Source organism: Hyla sarda, chromosome 7 (genome assembly GCF_029499605.1).
Source record: "Hyla sarda isolate aHylSar1 chromosome 7, aHylSar1.hap1, whole genome shotgun sequence".
Classification (NCBI taxonomy): domain Eukaryota; kingdom Metazoa; phylum Chordata; class Amphibia; order Anura; family Hylidae; genus Hyla; species Hyla sarda.
Window position 1 is genome coordinate 35,268,941 of NC_079195.1, and position 26,740 is coordinate 35,295,680.

A 26,740-nucleotide genomic window follows, 5' to 3' on the forward strand; every position below is an offset into this window, starting at 1 on the left:
GCAGGCTCTGGCTGTTCGGGGCCGTCAGAGACGGCCCCGAACAGCCAGTAATTCCGGGTCATCGGGTCACTGGAGACCCGATTGACCCGGAATCGCCGCAGATCGCTGGACTGAATTGTCCAGCGATCTGCGGCGATCGCCGACATGGGGGGGCATAATGACCCCCCCTGGGCGATATGCCGGGATGCCTGCTGAACGATTTCAGCAGGCATCCGGCTCCGGTCCCCAACCGGCTAGCGGTGGGGGCCGGAATTCCCACAGGCGTATGGATACGCCCTCGGTCCTTAAGGACTCGGGATTCAGGGCGTATCCATACGCCCTATGTCCTGAAGAGGTTAACCCCTTAATGACACAGGACGTAAATGTACGCCCTGGTGACGTGGTGCTTAACGCACCAGGACGTACATTTACGTCCTGAGCATAGCCGCATCATGCGTGGCAGGTCCCGGCTGTGGATCGCAGCCAGGAACCAGTCGTAATGGTGGACACCCGCGATCCCGCGGATGTCCTTCATTAACCCCTCAGATGCCGTGATCAATACAGATCACGGCATCTGCAGCATCGCAATCACTTAACAGGATGAACGGATCGCCCGCAACGCTGCTGCGGCGATCCGATCATCCTGCACGGCAGACTGAGGTCCCCTCACCTACCTCCGTTGCCTTCTGGGAGTCTTCTGCTCTGATCTGCCTTCCCACAGACCAGAGCAGAAGATGACCGATAGCCCTGATCAGTGCTGTGTCCTATACATAGCACTGAACAGCATTAGCAATCGATTGGTTGTTATAAATAGTCCCCTATGGGGACTATAAGAGTGTAAAAATAAAAGTTAAAAAAAATGTGAAAAACCCCCTCCCCCAATAAAAACGTAAAGTGTCCCATTTTCCCTATTTTACCCCCAAAAAGTGTAAAAAATTATTTTATATACATATTTGGTATCGCCGCGTGCGTAAATATCCACACTATTCAAATAAAATGTAAATGATCCCGTATGGTGAACGTAAAAAAAAAATCCAAAATAGCTGCATTTTTATAACATTTTATTCAAAAAAAAATAATTAAAAATGTAAAGTTCTGTATAAGCAAATATGGTATTAATAAAAAGTACAGATCACGGGGCAAAAAAATGAGCCCTCATACCACCGCTTATACGGAAAAATGAAAAAGTTATAGGTCTTAAAAATAGGGGGATTTTAAACGTATAATTTGGTTAAAAATGTTGCGTTTTTTGTTTTTGTTTTTTATTGCGCAACAGTAATAGAAAAGTGTATAATCATGGGTATCCTTTTAATCGTATTGACCCAGAGAATAAAAAACACATGTCATTTTTACCATAAATTGTACGGCGTGAAAACAAAACCTTCCAAAATTTGCAAAATTTCATTTTTCTTTTTCATTTCCCCACACAAATAGTATTTTTTAGGTTGCGCCATACATTTTATGGTAAAATGAGTGATGGCATTACAACGGACAACTGGTCGCGCAAAAAACAAGCCCTCATACTAGTCTGTGGATGAAAATAAGGTCCTTAAGGGGTTAAAAAAGAAAAAGCACACACATAAAAATTTGTGATACCAAAATGTATAAATGTTCTGTTCACATTTAACCCTTATTTTTATTTTATTTTTTTAACAAAGGACAAAGAATAGTGGAGATAATTGGTGTCGAGACACGCAGTCCCCAAAAATTATGAGTATAAAGATATGTAGTTAAGACACACTATATAGTGCAATATAAATATATATTAGATGTGGGATACTGGTGCTGATTCCCCCCCCCCCCCATCACAAACACAGGATAAACCTACCATTTTTATATATATATATATATATATATATATATATATATATATATATATATATATATATATATATATATATATAATATTTTTTTTTTTATTTATTTTTTTTATTTTTTTTTTAACAAAGGCATGCTAAATATGCACAATGGCCAGCATTTATCATTGTAGGTGTAAGTGAAGCATTTATCATTGTAGGTGTAAGTGAAGCATTTTTTTTTCTACACCTTTTTTTCTGTGTGCTGGTAATGTGTAGGAGCACCAGAGCAGGAGAGGTTTGTTATGGGGATTTGCTCCTACTCTGGACAGTTCCTGACACAGACAGAGGAGGCAGCAGAGAGCACTGTTGTCAGTCAGGAAATAACTACACAACTTTCTCTGGAGCATACAGCAGCTAAGTACTGGATGGATTAAAATTTGTAAAATAAAAAAAATTGAGAGGTAAAAAGTTGGATTCCATACTTCCCATGTAACCTTAGTTTAATAGATAAACACTTCTTGTTTGAAGAATGTAGGGACCAGCCCCACTTGCAATCGGTGCTGACTGACAAACCACATAGTAACACCCAGAAATCAATGTATTTATCAGGAGATACAATGGAACAACCCTTTAGATTTGTTATAGGGAATACAGCAGTTTACAAAGACATTTCCGGAGCAATGATAGGTTATGGCACTTTTTTGGGCCCCTGTATTCCCCAGCAATAAAAGTGCAACAAAGCTGCTCCAGAACTTTGGTATTGGTCATGTTTTGGGGAACTGTTGGTCATCTTTCAACACTTTTTTTTTCTTTTTTTCTAGAGACTCTGAATTTACGGAGCATACACTATCTGTTAACAAATCTTGTAATCAGTAGCTATGGTAACCAATTAGATTTTACAGAACAAAGGGGAAGTAAACCAAAGTTAACTTTTCAGTAAAGCAAAGTACAGCTCTAAATTTGAATTCAAAATGGAGGCGAATAGTGTTTTTTTTTTTTTTTTTTTCTAATGTGTATAGATTTGAACCTAACCTTATGATCCTTTTTTATATTGTGTTCATTGTAGAAGTAACTTATGTTGTGTATGTGAATACATTGTTTCTGTTAAATACTGAGTATTCTTTTCTTCTCCTTTTAGGTTTTGAGACAATTTTAGAAGGGCTGTTTGGACCTGCATTGCTTAATGACCTCAGCTTATTTAAAGGTATTTCATCTTATTTCTTTTGTAGTTTTTCCTTTGTAAGTTGCTTGAATACTCTAAGCATATGGCTAAATGTGATGGATTCACAGCAGATCTTCCAAGTGAAATTTTAGTGTCAAAAACTCGGTGTTTACAGTAGCAGACAAGTTGGAAAGATAGAACAAAAATCAAAAAAATGATATACATCCTTCAGAATAAAATGTAAACATGATTTTTTGTGTCAAAAGCTGCAAGTTTTTAGTTGCAGAAAGTCTGCAAGGATCCTGTACCAGTAGGATCACACTTTCAGGTGTTAACTATGACAAATCCAATTGCACAGACCCATAACAGGGTTAAAACCTTGCATTGTGCCATGGATTGCTAAAGAGTTTTTTTTTTCCTACTATCACAGACTAAGGATGCTGTTACGTTCTTTAGATTTATGACTAATCCAATGTCAGATTTCTGGCACTGATCCCTTTAAGAATAGAGGCTGAACCTCAGATTTCTGCCTCGGATTTGGTACTGTTGAATTGTCATTTAGTGGGAATAGTCTGTGGCTTTTCTCTGCATAATCCACACCAAGAATCTGGGTCTTCTCTGGTATCTTCTTCCTGCAGTGCTAGGCTTGACTGACAGGTCTTTCCCTGTGTGTGTATAGGAAGAGACGTCGATTTAGCCCAGTAGGGCAGGAAAAAGCTGACAACTGTCCAAGTGACTTTATAGCCTGTTCTTGACTCTTATTCCTGTTACATGTTGCTTTTGATTCAGGCAGTATAAAACTTTTGACATTCTCTATTCAATTTGGGATTGTAGTTGTTGCTGCACTCATATCTACTTTACCTCTGTATTAAATTGCATTGCCCTGTGTTTTTTCTCTCTCTAATAGATATATATATATATATATATATATATATATATATATATATATATATATATATATATATATTATATATATATATTTATTATAATATAGTGGCAGCATGAGAAATATGTTGGATTGACAAACACTTCAGAATTAGGATTGTAGCCAGTTGTTCAATAAGGGGCCGATTGTGTTGGTCTTCAGCATAGTAAATATAGACTTACAGCTTGAAGTTGTGTACGTCTGCCAAATTTATTATAATAGCACTGAGTATGATAAATTTGCGGCATGTGTTCTTCTGTGGGATTTTTCACAATCACTACAAAGTCAAGGGGCAAAATTGTTCAATTTTGTAATCAGTCTGACAAAAATTACTTCAGGACAAATATGCGTCTTTTTAACACATCAAAAGATATGTAAAATGCTTGATAAATTCCCAAACTAGATCTTACAGTACCGGACACCAAACTAAACTTTTTTTTATATATTGTTCCTTATGTAATTATAAGACACTTTGCTATTTACTTGCTGTTAAAATTCTCAATCTTTATATGAAAACATTGAAAAAAATGGCCACTTGGTGGCTCTATTCTGTTCCCTGCCGCAAGTCGAACAGTTAGTTTGGTCTCCTCCCGGCCTGGCAGGAGACCAAACTCAGGAAGTGGGTGTGGGGCATGGTGAGACACAGGTCTCGCAGGCTTCAGTGATGTCTCGCCTGCTGGGGAACGCCCACTTTCTCCTGCCGGGAGCTCACACAATGTGAGCAAGGGGAAAGGTATGATATACAGATTTTTAAAGCTCTGAACATTTTCTAAGGGCAGGAAGCGTGTTAGGAGTAGTTAGGGTAGAAAATATGGTTTGACAGGTACTTTTTAAGGCATACCAGTCTTTATACAAATTTTAGACTCGTCAAAAGATTTGTTTGGTGGGAGTCTAGGTTTTGAGACACTCATTGAGAATTGAAGGGGCTGTGTTGAGGGTGATGCACAGTTTCTGTTTAACTCTCCTTGGCTCTAAGAACAGAGTAGAATACATAGACTTTGGGGGGACTTTATTAAAGAGGCACTGTCATTATGAAAAACCTATTTTTATATTTTGTAGTACTACTGATAAGATGACTTTTTAAAATATACATTTATTAAAAAAAATCTATTTCACTAAACAAATATAAAAATGGCCACCACTAGGCATCCTCTATCTTTATGCAGACAGACTACTCAGTATTTTGCAGCATACTGGATACCGGCTGTAAAGTGTGGTGGTATCCAGTATAGGAGGTCACCATTGCACCACTGCAGCCTTCAGCTGTTCCTTATTTACAACTCCCATGATGGAATTTGTAGTTTTACAACAGCTGGGGTACAATGTTTGTAAAACTCGCTTTTAGAGCTATGTATTCTCCAGCTGTGTGCCTTCAGCTCTTGCAAAACTACAAAGGATGTGTGGGCATGCTGGGAGTTGTAGTTTTGCAACAGCTAAAGGAAACACTGCTCTAACACAGTGCTTTACAAACACTTCAGCTCCAGCTGTTGCAAAACTAGAACTCCCAGCATGCTTGAACAGCCAAAGCCTTCTCGTGACTCCTGAATGAGAAAAAAGCTGAGACATTCAGGAGTCTGTGAAAGCTGAATGACACACAAAGTGACAGCTATATTGATTAGCATCCAGCTTTACTAGGAACAGATAGAAAATCTATGAATAAGAATTACTGCTCAGGAGAGGGCACAGAGGAGTGCTCTCGGACAGGGGAGAGGGCACAGAGGAGTGCTCTCGGACAGGGGAGAGGGCACAGAGGAGTGCTATCGGACAGGAGAGAGGGCACAGAGGAGTGCTATCGGACAGGAGAGAGGGCACAGAGGAGTGCTATCGGACAGGAGAGAGGGCACAGAGGAGTGCTATCGGACAGGAGAGAGGGCACAGAGGAGTGCTATCGGACAGGAGAGAGGGCACAGAGGAGTGCTATCGGACAAGAGAGCAGGGCAGGGCGGTATACCAGTTCATACCGAATACTGAATTTTTTTGCTCTGCACAATGTGAATTTTCCCCAATACCGGTTGGGCCCCTCCCCCTCGGGAATGTATTATCAGCGCAGCGCTGTCCCCACATCGGGGAACTAATCCTATGTTACCTGCCAGCGCTGTTCTGCTCCCTCCCCTGCTGTTCAGCTTGGACAAAGCCATGATTTTATAAGACATGATAATAACAAATTGAATTTTATAGATAAGTATATTAGAAAGATTAATGTTTTGCCAATATGTACAACATGTAAAAGGTTTTGGAATCTGAAAGTGCCCAATTAAGTCAATTAGGGCCTGTGGTTGTAGGCAAGTGTTTTCCAACAGCTGTCAGAGCATGCTGGAAGTTTTTGTTTTGCAACATCTGGAGGACCACAGTTTGGAGGCCACTACTGTAGGTACATAAGTCATTGCCATTTTGAGTTTGCTAATTGTTATAATAAAGTATATTTTTACATTATACTTTATGTTGGAGGCTTGTGGTATAGTAAGATTCTCTTATTTGCCCAATGAAACCAGTCACTGCTTGGCTATTTTATGGAAACAATATGAAAAACTTAAAGCTGAGCTGTGATTGTTTGCTATGGGCAGTAAGGAGAATTTTACTAATAGAAAGCTTAATAAATCTCCCCACTTTGTTTGCAGGACTTTTCCCTTTATCACAGAATTTGTTTAAACAAAGTGTTAAAGGAGAGAATAAAACTATGCATAATAAACTAAACTGTAAAATACCCAGAGGAGGAAGTTTCATCTCAACTTCTCCTTTCCAAGACTTTACAATTTGTTGTGATGATTATTTACGTTAAGGTTTGTATGAGGGGCTATGATTTAACATGAAGATTCACCCCCTCCCCTTCTATTCCAGACTGTGAACCTACAGGAGTATGTGACTGGTCCTTTGATGAGAATTGCCTTTTCTGCTGCTTAAGAAGAGAAAAAGTTAAGGTACTGAATTGTATCAAACTTCATGTTTTAAAAAAAAAAATTTATACACTTTATCTCATCTATTGCCGTCATTTATAAGTTGTTGGAATGCTTCTCTTTTCCCCAGTCTCTGAAAAATCTACAAGCCTTACATGCACACTTTCCTGTGGATATTTACCTTATGAGCTACACAGGATAAATTCCAATAATATTATGCTTGGTATGCGGTGTGCAGACAACATATTTTAGGTGCAAATTCCACACCTCGAAATTCCAAATCTTCATGTTGCCTAGGGTCCCATGTAGCGTAAACGCTGCGTATTTGGCGCTTGTGCGTTTTTCACTGCTAGCAGTATATGTGTATTTATTATTACTCCCATAGACTTTGCTGGCACAGAAAAATGCACGTGCGTCAAATATGCAGCGTTTACGCTACGTGTGACCCTACCCTCATAGTACATGTTTATGAAGATTTAGACATGTGTAAGGGCAGGGTCACATGGGGCACATCTGCAACGTATTTCTCTCTGCGCATGCGCTGATGGCAGTCGGAGGGACTGCAGAGTGAGCTCACGGCTGCGGCTGGGTAGCTGTGTCTGTCCACTCATAGTTGTGGGTTTTCCGCTGTAGAAATCTGCCACTACGAGCAGACACACAGAGCTGCCTGGCTATGAGATTCAGGAAATGGTGTCAATTGTAATATCTGTAGCATGAATTTCAGAGAGGGTGAAATCTATGATAAAATCTAAATTCACCACCATACAATCAGCATGGTTATGGAGTGTGGGAGGAAACTAACACAAATATAGGGAGGTCATAACTGTTTGCAGATGTTGTCTTTGATTTTTAGAATTAACAAAATGTTATGACAAATACTACGGTTTCAGATGGACCCATTGAATGAGAATTGGGCTAATTTGTACAAATCTGCTGGCATATTTGTGGCAAAAATCTGAATTTTGGCTTTGGGTTGCATCAGTGGATTCTTGCGAGTCGTTACCAATCAAAGCAAATAGAGTATAATAAAACAGGACAAATGTTCCTCTGTGTTACCGTAAAAATAAAGGAAAGTTATCATGTGACACATCTTAAGACAAATCTAAGTAGACGACACATGACCCTGATTATCGCAGTTGTCCTGTTATCCAGGCTGCTTTGTTGTGCATAACTCCCATTTAACCATGTCTGACAGACGATGGACAATAGCAGGCAAAAATAACTTTCATTTTGAAATTTCTTTTAATAAGTTGATACTTTCTCTTCCAGCATGAGGTGTAAAATCAAAGCAATATTTCAGTTGCAGCCCTACATTGGAAAGTTTGGAAGAGTGGTGCAGTTGCTCATGGCAACCAATTCAGAGGCTTTATTTACTAACCCCTCAACAACCACGTACGTAAATGTATGTATGGATGCAGAGGTACTTCACGCACCAGAAAGTACATTTACGTCCTGTCATGCACTGCAGGTCAGCAGCCGGGAACGTGCCGGTAATGGTGGACATCAGCAATCGCGCTGATGTCCGCCATTAACCCCTCAGATGTCGTGATCAATACAGATCACGGCATCTGCAGCAATGCGCATGTTTAAATGGATGATTGGATCGCCTGCGGCGCTGCTGCGGCGATCCAGTCATCTGAAATGTCAGCCAAAGATCCCCTCACCTGCCCTTCGGCCGTCTCCAAGGGTCTTCTGGTCTGAGATCGAGCAGACCAGAGCAGAAGATCGCCGATAACAATGATCAGTGCTATGCCCCATGCATAGCACTGAACAGTATTAGCAATCTTTTTCTGATGGGGACATAAGTGTTAAAAAAAAGAAGAAAAATTCCCCTCCCTCTATAGGGGCACGTTCCCACTTGGCATATACGCAGTGTATTTCACACTGCGCAAAACCGGTAGCAGCAGCGGGAAATGCGCTGCGTATCCCCTGCTCACCATACACACAAGGCTCTTCGGCGGCAGCCCTGTGTGTGTAGTGAGTTTGAGGCGGAGCAACGCGTCAGTCACGCCGACACACGGCCCTGCATCCAAAAGTCAATGCACACATATGACTGCCACCGGAAAGTCTTGTGTGTATGGTGAGTGAGGGTTACGCAACATATTTCCCACTGCTGCAGGTTTTGCGCAGTGTGAAATACGCTGCGTGTACGTCAAGTTGGAATGTGCCCTAAAAATGTAAATTGTCCTTTTTTCCCCATTTTACCCCCAATAAATTGTACAGTGTGAAAACGAAACCCTCCAAAGTGTGCAAAATTGTGGTTTTCATTTAAATTTCCTCCCTAAAAAATATTGTTTTGGGTTGGCCGTACATTTTATGGTAAAATGAGATGTTTCATTACAAAGTACAATTGGTCACGCAAAAAACAAGCCCTTTTATGGGTCTGTAGATGGAAATATAAACGAGTTATGGATTTTAGAAAGTGAGGAGGAAAAAACGAAAACACAAAAAGAAAATTAGCCTGGTCCTTAAGGTGAAAATGGGCTTGGTCCTTAACCCCTTAACCCTTTAAGGAAGCAGGACGTAAATGTACGTCCTGGTGAGGTGGTACTTAACGCACCAGGACGTACATTTACGTCCTGTGCATAACCGCGGGCATCGGTGCGATGCCCGTGTCATGCAGGGCTGATCCCGGCTGCTGATCGCAGCCAGGGACCCGCCGGCAATGGCCGACGCCCGCGATCTCGCGGGCGTCCGCCATTAACCCCTCAGGTGCCGGGATCAATACAGATCCCGGCATCTGCGGCAGTGCGCGATTTGAATGAATGATCGGATCGCCCTCAGCGCTGCTGCGGGGATCCGATCATTCATAACGCCGCACGGAGGTCCCCTCGCCTTCCTCCGTTCGGCTCCCGGCGTCTCCTGCTCTGGTCTGTGATCGAGCAGACCAGAGCAGAAGTTCGCCGATAACACTGATCTGTTCTATGTCCTATACATAGAACAGATCAGTATTAGCAATCATGGTATTGCTATGAATAGTCCCCTATGGGGACTATTCAAGTGTAAAAAAAATGTAAAAAAATTTAAAAGTAAAAAAATCCCCTCCCCCAATAAAAAAGTAAAACGTTCGTTTTTTTCCTATTTTACCCCCAAAAAGCGTTTTTTTTTTTTTATAGACATATTTGGTATCGCCGCGTGCGTAAATGTCCGAACTATTAAAATAAAATGTTAATGATCCCGTACGGTGAACGGCGTGAACGAAAAAAAAGTCCAAAATTCCTACTTTTTAATACATTTTATTAAAAAAAATTATAAAAAATTCATTAAGTTTTTTATATGCAAATGTGGCATCAAAAAAAGTACAGATCATGGCGCAAAAAATGAGCCCCCATACCGCCGCTTATACGGAAAAATAAAAAAGTTAGAGGTCATCAAAATAAAGGGATTATAAATGTACTAATTTGGTTAAAAAGTTTGTGATTTTTTTTTTTTTTAAGCGCAACAATAATATAAAAGTATGTAATAATGGGTATCATTTTAATCGTATTGACCCTCAGAATAAAGAACACACGTAATTTTTACCATAAATTGTACGGCGTGAAAACGAAACCTTCCAAAATTAGCAAAATTTCGTTTTAATTTCCCCACAAAAATAGTGTTTTTTGGTTGCGCCATACATTTTATGATATAATGAGTGATGTCATTACAAAGGACAACTGGTCGCGCAAAAAACAAGCCCTCATACTAGTCTGTGGATGAAAATATAAGAGTTATGATTTTTAGAAGGCGAGGAGGAAAAAATGAAAACGTAAAAATTAAATTGTCTGAGTCCTTAAGGCCAAAATGGGCTGAGTCCTTAAGGGGTTAAGGACCAAGCCCATTTTCACCTTAAGGACCAGGCCAATTTTATTTTTGCATTTGCATATTATTTTTTTATTTGCATATATAAAACTTTTATATCATTTTTTTAATTCATTTTTTTTTTTTTATAAAATGTGACAAAAAAGCTGCATTTTTGGATTTTTTATTTTTTACGTTTACGCTGTTCACTGTACGGGATCACTAACATATTTTGATCGGACATTTACACACGCGGCAATTCCAAATTTGTTCATAAAAATAAAATTAAGCTTTTTGGGGGTAAAATGGGGGAAAAACTGACAATTTTTATTGGGGGAGGGGATTTCTCTATTGGCTCCATTGGGGGACAGAGACAATGGGTGTATCCTGCTGTTTCTGGGAGGTGTGACACTATATGGTAATAAAACAGTCGGCTCCTCCCAGCAGGATATACCCACCTCCAGGCCCTGAGCTAATCCGTTTTAGCTTAGTGTCTTACAGGCGGTGGACATGGTCTGGAATTCTCCAGACCAGGTCTTCTGATTTATTGTTTTCCTAGTATATGGATGTGTTAGTTTTTTATTCCTTTTTCTTTCATGTTTTCAGGTGGGGACTCAGGGACTACGGTTCCCTGTTTCCCCATTGCGAGTAAGGGGGCACAGACATTGCTGATACGTGCTCTTCACCCCCCTCGCCAACGGTCAGCGCCTGGGTGGTACCTCATGGGTCCGGGTCCCCCTATTCCCCTGCTCGCCTCGCTCGCGCATAGCAGCTAGGCGTGATGCAGGCGACAAAAAGCTGACTGAAGACTTCATGGAAGACTCCATTAGGTAAGTTCTTCTGACTGTGGTAAGTACTTTTATTCTGGGGTGAGCAGTGGCATCTTAGGGGGCATGCATTCTGTTTTTACACTGTGTGAATGTGTTTTTACTGCTTCAGCCGCGGCGCTCGTTCTGGCCGGGCGCTCTGAGCGCCGGCTTACTTTCGTTTTCTCTGGCAGTCGCTGCCGGCGTTTGGGCCGCCCGCTCCCTTCCCCCCGAGCGCATATGCGGCTGACATGTGCGCTCGGGACAAGGAGCGGGCGCCATTACAGCTTCTTCTCCGCTCTTCTCATAGCTCCGCCCCTTTGGCTGTCGGAGCTCTCTAGAGGCGCAAAGTGGCCTCCAATCGGCGCTGTGGGTGCGAATTTCAGTAGGGGCCAATCAGTTAGTGCCTCTGCCTCAGGCACACCCCTCTCTGGCTATTGGCTGGTCCGTTTTACACTCTAGCTGCACGGAGCCGAGTTCTCCTCACTGCAGCGTCCAGGGGACACAGACTAGGGTGAAAAAGTTCCTGTCTTTTTCTCTTTATGTCCGTACCCAGAGCTGTTCCTCCCTCTAAACAGAAAACTGGAATGTCGGTGACTTATTTTGTCTGTAAGCACTGTAATGCTAAGATGCCTGGCTCTACTGAGCCCACTTGCTCTGCCTGCTCCACTGCTCCCCCTGGTACCCTTTTGGTTCCGGTGGGTTCAGCCTTGAAGGGGTCTGCCCTGCGCCGGCCCTCTCTGGGGGCCCGCTCCTCTTCCCCACATACTTCACGCTCTCACAAGCGTACTAGGGGTGCCTCGTCCGACTCTTCCATTGAGTCTTCAGATAGGCGTGGGTGCTCCCCCGTGGGTCCCGCCCCCCCCCCGTCATTTGGTCACTAACGTCGCTCCTCCAGAGGACTTTCTCGGAGTCGCCGCTCCGCCAGAGCCGCGTACCCAGTCAGGGTTACCACCCTCCAGGACTGCCTGCACTCGTTCACATTCTTCTGGTGAACTGGCTGACAAGGTTTCCAAATCGGCGTCTGACTCAGAGGACCGCTTGGGTACAGTTGAAATGGTGAACTCATTGGTCGCAGCCATAAGAGAAACCTTTAACTTAAGAGGACCCAGGATCTTCGAATGTAACTCCTGAAGTATCATTTCATCTTGCTTAGCCAGCACCTCAAAGGTTCAGCTCTCACGCTGACTTTGACGCCATTCTGGAATCTGCATGGAAACATCCAGACAAGAACAAAGACGATTCAAGAACGTTAGCCATTTGACAAGGATCTTGTCACTAAGGTGGTTTTCAATGGATCCACCAATCTCCCAAATCTCTAAGGCTACTACACTGCCACTGGCAGATGCGGCTGCCTTCAAGAATTCCACGGACAAGAAGGTGGAGTCCTTAGCGAAGTTTGCCTCTGAAGCAGCTTGCTCTTCGCTTCTTCCCATCTTCGCCTCGACATGGGCGTGCAAGGACCTATCGGAGTGGTGCCTAAAACTCCGTCAGGGTATCCTAGCGGGATCCCCCCAGAGGATCTGTCTGTACTGGCTCTCCAATGCTCTAAATCTGGGGGATTTCTTTGCACAGCTTCCATGCAGTCAGCCTGTTGTTCTGCTTTTGCTGTGGGTCACCTAGCTGCTTTCCGCCGTTCTATATGGCTTAAAGCTTGGAATGCGGATGCCGCTTCCAAAAGGTCTCTCACTGAGCTTCCTTTTACGGGTGGCTGTCTTTTTGGCAAGCGCCTTGACGAGATTATCTCTGAGGCGACGGGGGGTAAGAGTTCCTTGTTGCCTCAAAATAAGGCACGCTCCTCTTCCCAAAGGAAGTCCTCGTCCTTTTGGACCCTTGGCCCCAGCAAGGGGTCTGAGCAGGCGCCTTCGCGGAACAAAAAGGCTCCTTCGTTCCGGGCACGCCCGTCTTTGAAGTCGGACACCAACCGTTCCGGCCGGTTTGCAGCCAAATCGGGCAACCGCAAACCCACTTCCGCATGAAGTGAAGCCCCCACCCGCAGTTTTTTCTCGGGTGGGAGGTCATCTCTTACTTTTTCGAGACATCTGGACCACACACATTCAGGACTCCTGGGTCAGGGACGTGGTGTCCAACGGTTATCGAATCGAATTCGCCTCCCTCCCGAGGGATCGTTTTTCTTTTTCAATCCCGGGCCCCCCGGTCTCCCTCTCGAAATTGCTTCACCAGAGAAGCTCTCCGGTCTCTGCTTCTCCAGGGGGTTATCGTTCCCGTTCTTCCAGGGGAACGTTTTCAGGGTTTCTATTACAATCTTTTTGTGGTACCCAAGAAGAACTGTTCTGTACGACCAATCCTAGACCTCAAGCGTCTCAACCGTCATCTTCTCATCCGCCACTTCCGAATGGAATCTCTCCGTTCGGTAGTGGCATTCCTAGAACAAGGGGAGTTTCTTTCTTCGGTGGACATCAAGGATGCCTACCTCCATGTGCCAATATTTCCAGGCCATCATCGGTATCTCCGCTTTGCGGTTCCGGAGGGGCATTTTCAATTCGTAGCCCTCCCCTTTGGTCTAGCCACGGCTCCTCGGGTCTTTACCAAGATCCTTGCGCCAGTGATAGCCCTGTTGCGGTCAAGGGGAGTCTCGGTGATACCCTACCTGGACGACCTTCTCATCAAGGCTCCCACCAGAGCCCAGACTCTGGAGAATGTGGATGTCACTCTTCACACTCTGGATCGCTTCGGGTGGATGGTCAACCGGGAAAAGTTTGTCCTCTCTCCCACCCAGTCTCTGATCTTCTTGGGACTTCACTTCAACACTGCTTCTGCCCGAATTGCCTTCCGCCAGACAAACGTCTGACTCTTATGTCAGGAGTCCACTTCCTTCGGGCTCAGGTCCCAGTTTCCATCCGCACGTGTATGAAATTCCTAGGTCGGATGGTGGCGGCCATGGAGGCCGTACCCTTTGCACAGTTTCATTACCGCCCTCTTCAGCTGGCGATTCTCGATGGGACAGATCTCCTCTTTTCCCTTGATCGCAAGATTATTCTGCCTCACAGGATCAGTCAGTCTCTGCTCTGGTTGCTCCGCTCCCCCCTTCTTCTTCAGGGGAGGTAATTTCTTCCCCTTAACTGGCAGGTAGTTACAACGGATGCCAGTCTGTCGGGCTGGGGCGGTGTGTTCAGGGATTGGATGGTTCAGGGACTCTGGTCTCCCCGAGAAGCCCTTCTTCCGATAAACAACCATATTGGGACTACGGGCGATTCTTCTTTGTCTTTTTCATTGGGAGTCCCGGCTTCGGTCCCATCCTGTCCACGTCCAGTCGGACAATGCCACGGCCATGGCGTACATAAATCGCCATGGCGGCACTCGCAGCTCGGCGATTCACATTACGGGGATCTGTGACCTCTCGGGGCATTCCAGATGTGGACCTCGTCGCGTCTCGGCACAATCGGAAGATCCTTCCTTTTGTGTCCAAGTTCCGGGACCCTCAGGCTCTAGCCGTGGACGCACTAGTGATTCCTTGGGCAGGGTTTGCCCTACCCTGCCTGTTCCCTCCCCTTCCGCTCCTTCCCAGAAATTTGAGGAAGCTCAAAGCGGAGGACGTTTCCGCCATTCTGGTAGCGATTGGCCCCGAAGGTCGTGGTACGCCAACGTAGTCAGGCTTCTGGACGACGCTCCGCAGCGCATTCCGCTTCGTCCGGACCTGCTCTCACAGGGTCCTCTTTGCCACCCCAATTTACAGTCTCTGCATTTGACGGCGTGGCGGTTGAGACCGCGGTTTTGAGGGCCCACGGGTTCTCTTCCCAAGTCATTCACACCATGCTCAGGGCACGTAAGCCCTCCTCGGCAAAAATTTACCACCGTACTTGGCGGTCTTATTTTCGCTGGTGTGAAGCTCAGGTCCTGTCTCCTGGTTTCCCTTCTCCTTTTTTGCAGTCTGATTTGGAACTGGGGTCGTCTCTCAGTTCCCTGAAGGGTCAGGTTTCGGCCTTTTCTTTTCCAATATCCTCTGGCTTCTAATTCTCATGTCCGGACCTTCCTTCAAGGAGTGGTGCATGCTTTCCCTCCTTACTGGTCTCCCTCTCCCCCTTGGGACTTGAATCTGGTTCTGAGTACCCTCCAGGGTGCACCCTTTGAGCCCCTTAGAGAGGTGTCTCTGCGCCTCCTTTCTTGGAAGGTGGCGTTTCTTGTTGCTATCACCTCCATCCGGAGGGAGTCTGAATTGGCGGCTCTCTCCTGCCGTTCTCTGTTTCTGGTGGTCCACCAGGACAAGGTTGTTTTCTGGCCAGATCCTTCCTTTTTGCCTAAGGTGGTTTCGGCTTTTCATCTCAATGAGGACATTGTCCTCCCGTCTTTTTGTCCCGCTCCTTCTCATCCTAAGGAGCATTTACTCCACAAACTGGATGTGGTTCGGGCTGTTAGGTCCTATCTCTCTATTACTTCTTCGTTTCGTCAGTGTGATTCTTTTTTTCGTCCTCACGGAAGGTCGTCGTAAGGGACAACCTGCTTCCAAGGCCACCATTTCTCGGTGGTTTCGGTCTGCCTTTTCGGAAGCCTATCACTGTAAAGGGAAGATTCCTCCCTTCAGGGTTGTGGCTCATTCTACCCGTTCTGTTGGGGCATCCTGGGCTCTCCAGAACAGAGCCTCGGCCTCGCAGATTTGCAAGGCGGCTACCTGTTCGTCTTTGCACACTTTCTCGAGATTCTACCGAATCCGTAAAGTGTTGCAGGCGGCAGTGGAACGGCTGACTGCTTATCTGCCCACCCAAGGGACGGCTTTGGTACGTCCCACGGTCTATGTCCCCCAATGGAGCCGATAGAGAAAAGGAGATTTTTTTATTTACTTACCGTAAAATCTCTTTCTCGGAAGATCCATTGGGGGACACAGCTCCCACCCTTTTTTGGGGGTTTTCTTCGGAGGGTGTGTTCAGTTGTATTTTTTTTCTTCTGGTTCTCGGACAGTTTGGGTCTTTGACCTGTCGGTCCTCACCTATTGCTCTGGAACTAAAACTGATTAGCTCAGGGCCTGAAGGCGGGTATACCCTGCTGGGAGGAGCCGACTTTTTTTTATTAACGTAGTGTCACACCTCCTAAAGACAGCAACATACACCCACGGTCTGTGTCCCCCAATGGATCCTCCGAGAAAGAGAGAGAGATTTTACGGTAAGTAAATAAAAAATATCCTTTTTTCACTTAAAATTTTTTTACATTTTAAATTTTTTTTTTTTTTTTTTTTACACTTATGTCCCAATAGGGGACTATGTATAGTAATGATTTGATTGCTACTACTGTTCAGTGCTATGCATAGGACATAGCACTGATCAGTATTATCGGCTATCTTCTGCTCTGGTCTGCTCGATCTCAGACCAGGGCAGGAGATGCCAGGAGACGGCCGGAGGCAAGTGAGGGGATTCCGCAATTACAGATGATCGGATCACTGTGGCAGCACTGCGGGTGATCTGATCATCTATTTTAACGTGCGCATTGCCGCAGATGCCATGATCTGTAAAGATCACGGCATCTGAGGGGTTAATGGCGGACATCTGTGCGATTGCGGATGTTGGCCATACCTGCGGGTCCCTGGCTATGTATGACATGAGCACCGCTCCAAGGCTCGCGGTCATACACAGGACCTAAATGTATGTCCGTGGTCGTTAAGGAGTTTAAAAAAAATAAATAAAAAAAAGCATTCTGATTGGTTAATATGGTCAACTGCACCACGTTTTCTCTACACAGGCTTTCAGATGTCTTCCCCTATTGGGTTTGGAGAATACTATGGTAGATTGACTAAACTCTGCTCCCTGCTAGTTGTCACTTTTATGATTATTATTTTTTATTTTGTTTATGGATTGAGCAGTTATGCATCTAATTTTTAATGCGAGTGTTTTCATCCAAAAATAGCAAACATATTAATCCATCATATACATATTATTTTTCTAGGAGCATTTAGCTGGCTTTCATAAACCAATTAATGAACCTGGCCATGAAAACTTTCTGAAACAAGAGCAAGCAAAGATAATTCGACTAGAAAGGCAAGCGGAAGAATTCATCAATGCGGTCTTTTACAAAAAAGGTTTGTGGCGTTCATGAATAGACATTGTTTCTAGTCTATACATTTGCTTGTCTTAATCTGTTCACAATAGCAATCATTACTTTTTAATAATAACAGAGCCATGCAGCGAGGCTGGATCGGTTTTCAAACTACTGGCGAACACATTGACTTCAGCTGCAAACTGTACTAGTCTTGCTAAAGAATAATAAAAATAAAATAATAATAAAATAAAATTGAAATGTAAACTGAAATCCTGCCAAGTACCCCTAATGACAATGTGAACAAATCCAACTTTGCCTTTTTTTCTGTCTACTTAAAGGGGTTATATACAGGAGAGGTTAGAAACATCTGACTTCTGCGACCCCCTTCAATCTCTAGATAGGGTACAGATTTCAATAAACTAAGACAAATTGATAGGAGCTCTACATAAAACAGAAACCTAAACCGTGGATACTGTGATACACATTTCCCAATGTGTCAAAGGACGTACTGGAAAATCAAAACAATGAAACAGTCCTGTTAGGTTGAGGATAAGGAAAAAAGGATGAAGAAAGGGAAAAAAAAGAAAAGACAGAAATATGTCCAATAATAGGGTTTATCAAGTGTGGAATAAATTTGTAATCTATGTTGTCTTCTGCAGGGCCCTTGCATCAGGCATATCACAGGTTAAAATATAATAATAAAATATGTTAAAAAGTAGTGTAAAATGCTTATATACAGTGATTATTTTTGGCATATAGTCTCGCTGAAAGCTAAAATAAAATATATGCTAAAAAGTAGTGTAAAATGCTTACCGTATATACTGGAGTTTAAGCCGACCCGAATATAAGCCGAGGCCCCTAATTTTACCCCAAAAAACCCAGGAAAAGTTAATGACTCGACTATAAGCCTAATGTAGGAAATACATCACCCCCCCCCCCCCCAATGTAATCATCCAGACCCCCGTCATCATCCTCCCCCCCCCCGCCCCCCTTCATCAACACCCCCTGTCAATCCCTTCATCGGTGGTCTTCAACCTGCAGACCTCCAGAGGTTGCAAAACTACAACTCCCAGCATGCCCGGATAGCCATTGGCTGTCCAGGCATGCTGGGTGTTGTAGTTTTGAAACCTCTGGAGGTCCGCAGGTTGAAGACCACTGCGGCCTTCGTCATCATCCAGCCCCCCCCCCCCTTTTGTTTTGTACTCTCCTCCCCTTGGCGGGACGTTAGGGTTAGCTGGTCCGGGCCCTCTATGCTGCAGGGACCGTCCGGTGGGGATGGTTAGTTGTTGCGGGCTGTCCATTTTCACCGGGGGGGGGGATGGGGGCCTCTTCTCCGCGCTTCGGCTCCGGAGTAGTGACGTTGCCTTGACGATGACGCATCGGGACTTTGTGCATGAACGGGGGAATAATCGCTGTATATATGCTTTTTACACTACTTTTTAGCATATATTTTAACCTTTGATATGCCTGATGCAAGGGCCCTGCAGGACAACATAGGATTTATCAAGTGTGTAATAAATTGTAATCTATTATTGGACATATTTTCGTATTTTCCTTTTTTTCTTCATCCTTTTCTCCTTATCCTCAACCTAGCAGGGTACAGATTTCCCCTTTTTACTCCTCACTGCTTAAAGGGGTACTCCGCTGCTCAACAATTGGAACAAACTGTTCCGAACACTGGAGCCGGCAGCTCGTGACTTCATAGCCCCGCCCCCTCATGACGTCACATCCTGCCCCTCAATGTAAGGCTATGGGGGGGCGTGACTGCATGAGGGGGCAGGGCTATGATGTCACAAGCTGCCGGCTCCAGGATTCGGAACAGTTTGTTCCAATTGTTGAGCAGCGGAGTACCCATTTAAATAACTGTGGTTGGTTCAGTGCTCAGCTGTTTCCTTTGGCCCCATAGACATTGAACAGAGCGTCAGTGGACATGCTGAACATTCACCACTCATTGTGGTTGTGCAGTGTGGAGGTTCGGGGGGGGGGGGGGGGGGGGGGCTTGGACCGCCCATTCTACTGTTCGGACACATAAAATTTTCTGTGCATCATGGGATAACCCTTTAGACCTAATGCACCCTTTGACCTAAAAATGTATAAAGAAAAACCTAGTTCTATTTTTAGCTAAACAGCTGAATGATGCTACACTGACTAGTCACATAAAAAAAAAAAAAAGTTATACAAAAGTATTGCTTTATATATTTGCATGCTTCAGCAGACATCATATACATATATTGCCTATAATATCCAAATACCTTGCAAGCAGTTAACTTGTATAGAGTCAATTTCAGTATTTTAATGGACTGTGGTATTATAACACACATGGGTTTGCCTAATGTCCAAATACCTTATGTTAAATACATTTATAAGCCACAAAATTATATATAAAATATATTGCTATTCAAAAAAAATTAAAAATAAATCCGCACCCAACCCAGGTAAGATATATATCGACCGCCTAGATATGTCGTCCTCCTCACCCTCCATGTGTTCTGCCACGTGCTTCCTATAGCGCTTACTCCCAGCTCTAGCTTTTCCAATTGTTCTGTCAAGCCGTGCATCCATAGTAACCAGTCCATCTTTGATTATGCAGGTTTTTTGCTCACGGCTGAATTGCCGCTTGTAAGTTTAAGTGTTATGAAGCTTGACAGAAATAACAATATTTGAAAATAATTTTAGATGTGTTTTGTACAAAGTGCCCTACAGTTAGAGGTTCTGTCACTGCATTTATGCTATGCTAAGGGCAGCGTGAAGTAGTGACAGACACGCTGACATCAGCAGTCTGTCTATGTGTATTTACTGCAGTTTTATTTTTTATGTTTTTTTGAATACTCCTATTACTAGTAATTGCAGTTCACTACAAGTTCTCTGAGGCAGGATTCTGATGTATTCATGAAATGTGGGCTCACCCGGCCCTCTCGCGTCTTTCTCTATGCACACTAATAGTAAGAAAGTTGTCAGTAGTGCAGTGGTAGGTGAGCTGTACCTCAAGCCCTCTGTATCACAGAACTAGGGTTTATTCACACGTCAGAATTTCTGCTTGCGGAATTCCGCCTCAAATTAAAACCCATAGACTTCCATGGGATTCCGCACTCCCTTTCACACTTCTGAATTTCCGCTTGCGGAAATTCAGAAGTGTGAATGGGAGTGCGGAATCCCATGGAAGTCTATGGGTTTTAATTTGAGGCGGAAATTCTGCAGTGTGAATAGACCCTTAGTGTTTTTTTTACTTCAACTATAGAACGGAGGTTACAAAAACTGCAGCAAGTGGGACGGTTCTTAAAGGATAGCCGCACCCCAGACATCCGGTGCATGGACCGAACCTCGCTCCATGCCGAATGACTGGCGATACGGGGGGAAGGCTTGTGACATCATGGTCACGCCCCACTCGTGATGTCACAGCCATGCCCCCTCAACGCTAGTCTATGGGAGGCCGGCACGCCCCCTTCCCATAGACTTGCATTTTGGGGGCGTGACTGTGAAGTCCCGAGCTGGGCACGGCCGTGGCGTCACAAGCCTCCGGCGCTGTACCCGATGCACCAAACACAGACCCCCGCGAACAGACATCATCCCCTATCCTTCGGATAGGGGATAAGCTGTCTAGGGGCGGAGTGCCCCTTTAAATCAGTATATTGGTTACTACTTCATTCTTCCTTTCAGATAGAGTAGATAAATGTGTCGATAGTTTCTCTATAGACTTTAGAACTGCATGATGTAAGAAAAACTTGGTTAGTAAAATGTGATTTCAAATTTAAATGTTCCATTGAATATCTTCATAAGATAATGTTTTTTTTGTTATTTTTTCTTTTTTTCTGTTTTGTTTTCTTTCTTCAAACATCGCACCCTGATAAATCTAGACAGTCCTAGGATCTCTGATCCTAATATTCCCCTTGTTGCTCGTCAGATCATGCAGCGAATGATTCGACAGTTTGCTGCAGAATATACCTCAAAGAATAGCTCTACTCAGGATTCCAGCCGACCCAACAGCACAAAGAACCAAAGCTTGCCGAAATCACCCTCCGGACAAAGTTCACCTTCCCCTGCAACTACCCAGAATCCCGTGCTTAGCAAGCTTCTGATGGCTGACCAAGACTCTCCCTTAGACCTCACTGTCAAGAAGCCCCATTTAGAAGAGCCCTGTGAGCAAGGTATCTTTTTATTTTTGTCTTAATATCTCCTGATCTACACACCAAGCAAAATTTGTGTCATAATGACAATTTTACCTTTTTAAACATAATTGTTGGTTTCACCTTGGCCATATCTGTTTTCATCTAATTATTATAATTTTTTTTAACCTGTTTTTACTGTTCAACACTGACAATAGAACCTAGTAGTAAGGCAATTGCACTTTAAATATAATAGGACCCCTAAATAAAAAGCAGTGTGTTCAGGTTCTCTAAAGCTGGCCATGTACATGGGTTCTTGATTGGCCACAAAGGGCATAAACAATTGTCCATGTGTTCGTTCATACAAATGATCCCACCCGCAACATGGCAGACTGAACAGACACCCTAGAAAATAATTTTTTAGACTGCCATGTGTCTATAATCATTCCTGGATAATTTACAAATGCGGTTTTTGTGAAATTATGAATATCAGCAATTTCAGCCAACCACTTTTCTCATGTGTATGTCCAGCTTAACCCCCTTAAGGACCAAGCCCATTTTGACCTTAGGACCAGGCCAATTTTATTTTTGCATTTGTTTTTTCCTCCTCACCTTCTAAAAATCGTAACTCTTTTATATTTTCATCCGAAAACTAGTATGAAGGCTTGTTTTTTGCGCGACTTGTTGTCCGTTGTAATGACATCACTCACTTTACCATAAAATGTATGGTGCAACCAAAAAAATACTATTTGTGTGGGGGAATTTAAAAAGAACACTGCAATTTTGGAAGGTTTCGTTTTCATGCCGTACAATTTACAGTAAAAATGAAATATATTCTTCTGTGGGTCAGTACGATTTAAAATGATACCCATGATTACTAGGGATCAACCGATATGTTTTTTTTTTTTATAGGGCCGATACCGATAATCTGTGACCTTTCAAGCCGATAGCCGATAACTTATACCGATATTCCGGTATAAGTTATCGGCTATTTAAATTAATGAACTGCAGCGACTTTTGCAGGGCATTATCGGCAAGGTAATTGCCGATACCGATAATCTCCAAAATCATGAATGTCGGCCAAACCGATAATCGGTCGATCCCTAATGATTACATATTTTTTAATTGTTGCGCTTAAAAAAAAAAATCTCAAACTTTTTAACCAAATTAGTAAGTTTAAAATCCCTCTATTTTGACGGCCTATGACTTTTTTTCATTTTTCCATATAAGCGGCGGTATGAGGACTCATTTTTTTTTGTGCCGTGATCTGTACTTTTATTGATACCACATTTGTGTATATCACGTTAAGGACCATGGACGTGTATACACGTCCAGGCAGGATGCACGTTCTGCCATTAAGACGAGTATTCACATCCATGGCTCTCGTGGGTGCTGCCCAGTGCACCCGTGAGATCGCGGCAGGTACTCGGCTGTAACACATAGCCGGGGCCCTGCCGCACTGCCGGGACAGAAGAAAACTTCGGTCCCGGCAGTTAAACCCTTACAGACGCGGTCGGAAGCAAACACGAGCTGTAAGGAGTTTTGACAGAGGGAGGGTGGCTCCCTCTGTCTCTCTCCTGTAGCACCCTGCTACGGTCGCGGGGTGCTGCTGGTTAACTGAGCAGCCGGGTGTCTTCACTAGGACCCCCAGGTCTGCCACGGTTATTGCCTGAGGCACGTCCTGATATGCTGCCTGCCAGTGTAAAACTGGCAGACAGCATATAACTGCAATGCTTTGGAATACGAAGTATTCCAAAGCATTAACAAAACTGTTAAAAAAATAAATAAATCTAAAGTGTAAAGAAATAAAATAAAAATACATTTATTAAATAAATATAATGAAAAATAAAAATGCATAATGTGTAGGATGACACGGCGCACATCCGCAGCATATTACATGCTGCGGATGCCCGCCAGCAGTCACAATAATGAGCTCCCTGCTCCGGCTGGGTAGCTTTGTGTGTCCACTCATAGCGGTGGATTTCCCACCGGCAGTCATGAGCGGACACATTGAGCTACCCAGCCGCAGCAGTGATTTCGCCCTTGTGACTGCCGGGGGGCATCAGCGTTGTCAAATAAGCCACCGATGTGCTCTGTGACCCTACACTGCGTCCTGTTGATACTGCATTTCAGCAGTATGTTACAGCCATGCGTCACTACTAGCCGACCAGGGACCGATCAGAACGGGTCATTCTTGGTCCTACCAGGCAGTCAGGCAACCAGATGTGGCCTAAGTAGGGGTACTGCCCAGCCCGGGACGAACAGTGTGATAAAATATGGGCGCATTTTCTCCATTACAAGAGAGACTTAACAAAATGATGTCCCACAAATAAAGAATTTGTGGGAAAAAAAGCTAATTTCTATTTTTTTCCCACTGACTTTGAAATAATTCTAGCCACACAATAAGGGCTCAACGTACTCACTTTTGCCCTATTTGAATACTTTAGGGGGCGTAGTTTCGAAAATGGGGTCACTTCTGGGGGTGCAGTATTGTTCTGAGAGCTGGAATGCTTTGCGAGATGAAGTGCGGCCTATAATTTGTATAATGATATCCTGAAAGCCAAATGGTGCTCCTCTCCTTTTGGGTCCCACCATGGGGCCATATAACCAAATATGGCCTAAGCGGGGGTATTACCGAACACGGGACAAACAGCGTTATAAAATATGGGGCGCATTTTCTACTTTTCAGATGCAATGTACAAAAAATGTCCCACAAATGATGCATTTGTGGGGGGGGCGCGAAAGAGAATTTTAATTTTTCCACTAACTGAGTCCTTTTTGTGTGTCTGGAATGGTTACAAAGTACTCACTTTTGGTGTAGGTGAATACTTTAGGGGGTGTAGTTTCCAAAATGGGGTCACTTGTGGGGAGTTCTGTATGGTTCTGGTAGCTAAAACCCTTTGCAGGCATGAAGTGCGGCCTATAATCCATCCGGCCTAAAATGATGCCCTGAAAGCCAAATGGCGCTCCTCTCCTTCTGGGTCCTACCACGTGGCCAAGGAATCAAATATGGCCTAAGCGGGGGTATTTCCAAACACTGGCCGAGCAGCTAAATAAAATATAGGGTGCATTTCTTTCAATATCAGAAGCTATGTACAAAAAAATTTCCCACAAATGATGCATTTGTCAAAAGAAGCAAATTTTGAATTTTTAACACTTTGTAATAATTTCTGCCCAAAAACTATGGTGTTAAAATACTCACTGTAGCCCCCTAGCGAATACCTTGAGGGTAATTCTAATTTTTAGAATGGGGTCATGGTGGGGGGGGTGGGGGGGGGGTCCTTTGTTCTACCACCTTCAAATTTCTGCAAACCTTGCATAGCACATAAAAAATAAAAAAGTACCGTATTTATCGGTGTATACCACGCACCGGCCTAAAACACGCACCCTCATTTTACCAAGGATATTTGGGTAAAAAAAGTTTTTTACCCAAATATCCTTGGTAAAATGAGGGTGCGTGTGTGTGCATGCGTATTCCCCGATACACCCCCAGGAAAGGCAGGGGGAGAGAGGCCGTTGCTGCCCGCTTCTCTGCCCCTGCCTTTCCTGGGGTCTAGAGCCCTGCTGCCGGCCCTTCTCTCCCGCTGGCTATCTCTCCCGCTGGCGCCGAGAAAGGGCAGTGGCACCCATTGCTGGCGCCGCTGCCCCGTTGCCTCCCCCATCCCCGGTTGTATAATTACCTGTTGCCGGGGTCGGGTCCCATTGCGTTGTTGCTATGCGCTGCGAGACTCAATGACGTCACTCATCATTGCGTCTCGCAGCGCATAGCAATGACGCAGGGGACACACACCGGAGGCCTGAAGCAGCGCGGACCCGACCCCGGCAACAGGTAATTATACAACTGGGGATGGGGGAGGGGGGGGGGCAGCGGCGCCGGCAATGGGTGCCGCTGCCCCTTCTCTCCCCCTGGCTATTGGTGCCGGCAATGGGCAGCGGCACCGATGGCCAGGGGGAGAGAACGGGCAGCGGCACCGATAGCCAGGGGGGGAGAACGGGCAGCGGCACCGATAGCCAGGGGGAGAGAAGGGCCGACAGCAGGGCTCTAGACCCCAGGTCAGGCAGGGGCAGAGAAGCCGGCAGCGACGGCAGGTCTCTGCACCTGCAAAGCCGCTGCAGTTCAATGATTTAAAGCGCCTGCTTTAAATCATTGAACTGCAGCGGCTTATCGGCGTATAACACGCAGGTAGACTTTAGGCTAAAAATTTTAGCCTAAAAAGTGTGTGTTATACGCCGATAAATACGGTACTTTTCAAATTTTTCAAGTTGAATTGTTAGGCTTCTAATTCATTTAAAATGTTAATTAAAAACAAAAGAAATGCTTTCAAAATAAAGTGGACATCTGAAAGTATGTTTCATAAACTATTTGGTCAGAAAGTATAAATATTTGCAACCTATTAGTGTTAAAATAGCGAAAAATCTAAATTTTTTTAAATTTCATGATTTTTTGCATTGTAAAAAAAAAAAAAAAAACTACAAATTATATTGGCTTACTTTTACTATGTACATGAAAAACTGTCAGAATTATCGTGATTTGGCAAAATGTTACCAGAGTTATTCTCGAGTCAGACATCCCCGATTTAAAAAAAAAACAAAAAAAAAACAGGCCTGGTCATTCAGGGTCGTACAGGTTTACTTGCGTTGGTCCTTAAAGGGGTAGTCCAGTGGTGAAAAACTTATCCCCTATCCTAAGGATAGGGGATAAGTTTGAGATCGCGGGGGGTCCGACCGCTGGGGCCCCCTGCGATCTCTCTGTACGGGGCCCCGGCTCTCCGCCGAGATAGCGGGTGTCGACCCCCGCACGAGGCGGCGGCCGACACGCCCCCTCAATACATCTCTATGGCAGAGCCGGAGATTGCCGAAGGCAGCGCTTCGGCTCTGCCATAGAGTTGTATTGAGGGGGCGTGTCGGCCGCCGCCTCGTGCGGAGGTCGACACGCCCCCTTCCAGCGGGCTGTCGGGGCTCCGTACAGGAGATCGCGGGGGGCCCCAGGGGTCGGACCCCCCGCGATCTGCAACTTATCCCCTATCCTTAGGATAGGGGATAAGTTGCTCACCACTGAATCACCACTGGACTACTCCTTTAAGGGGATATAATTCGTTTATTTTATTTTTTTTAAGTAAAATGTGACATGGAAGCAGCAATTTTGGGCTTTTTTTTTTTTCTTTACATTTACATTGTTCACCGTACAGGATCATTAACATTATATTTTAATAGTTCGGACATTTATGCACGCGGCGATACCAAATATGTAAATTTTTTTTTTTTTAACACTTTCTGGGCGTAAAATGGGGAAAAGTGACATTA

General features: G+C 44.3%; 1 protein-coding gene across 8 annotated transcripts in view; it reads left to right on the forward strand.

The window, feature by feature from the left end:
• Positions 1-26,740, forward strand: part of LCOR (ligand dependent nuclear receptor corepressor) — a 90,519-nt gene that overhangs the window by 29,184 nt on the left and 34,595 nt on the right. For 5 of the 8 annotated variants that reach the window (XM_056530769.1, XM_056530770.1, XM_056530775.1 and 2 more), the window contains exons 2-5: positions 2,917-2,982; positions 6,704-6,783; positions 17,241-17,373; positions 21,188-21,478. In XM_056530769.1, coding sequence (XP_056386744.1) covers positions 2,917-2,982; positions 6,704-6,783; positions 17,241-17,373; positions 21,188-21,478 — 570 coding nt within the window. The remainder of the gene's footprint in view (positions 1-2,916; positions 2,983-6,703; positions 6,784-17,240; positions 17,374-21,187; positions 21,479-26,740) is intronic. The other 3 variants (XM_056530772.1, XM_056530773.1, XM_056530774.1) reach the window with 1 other exon arrangement.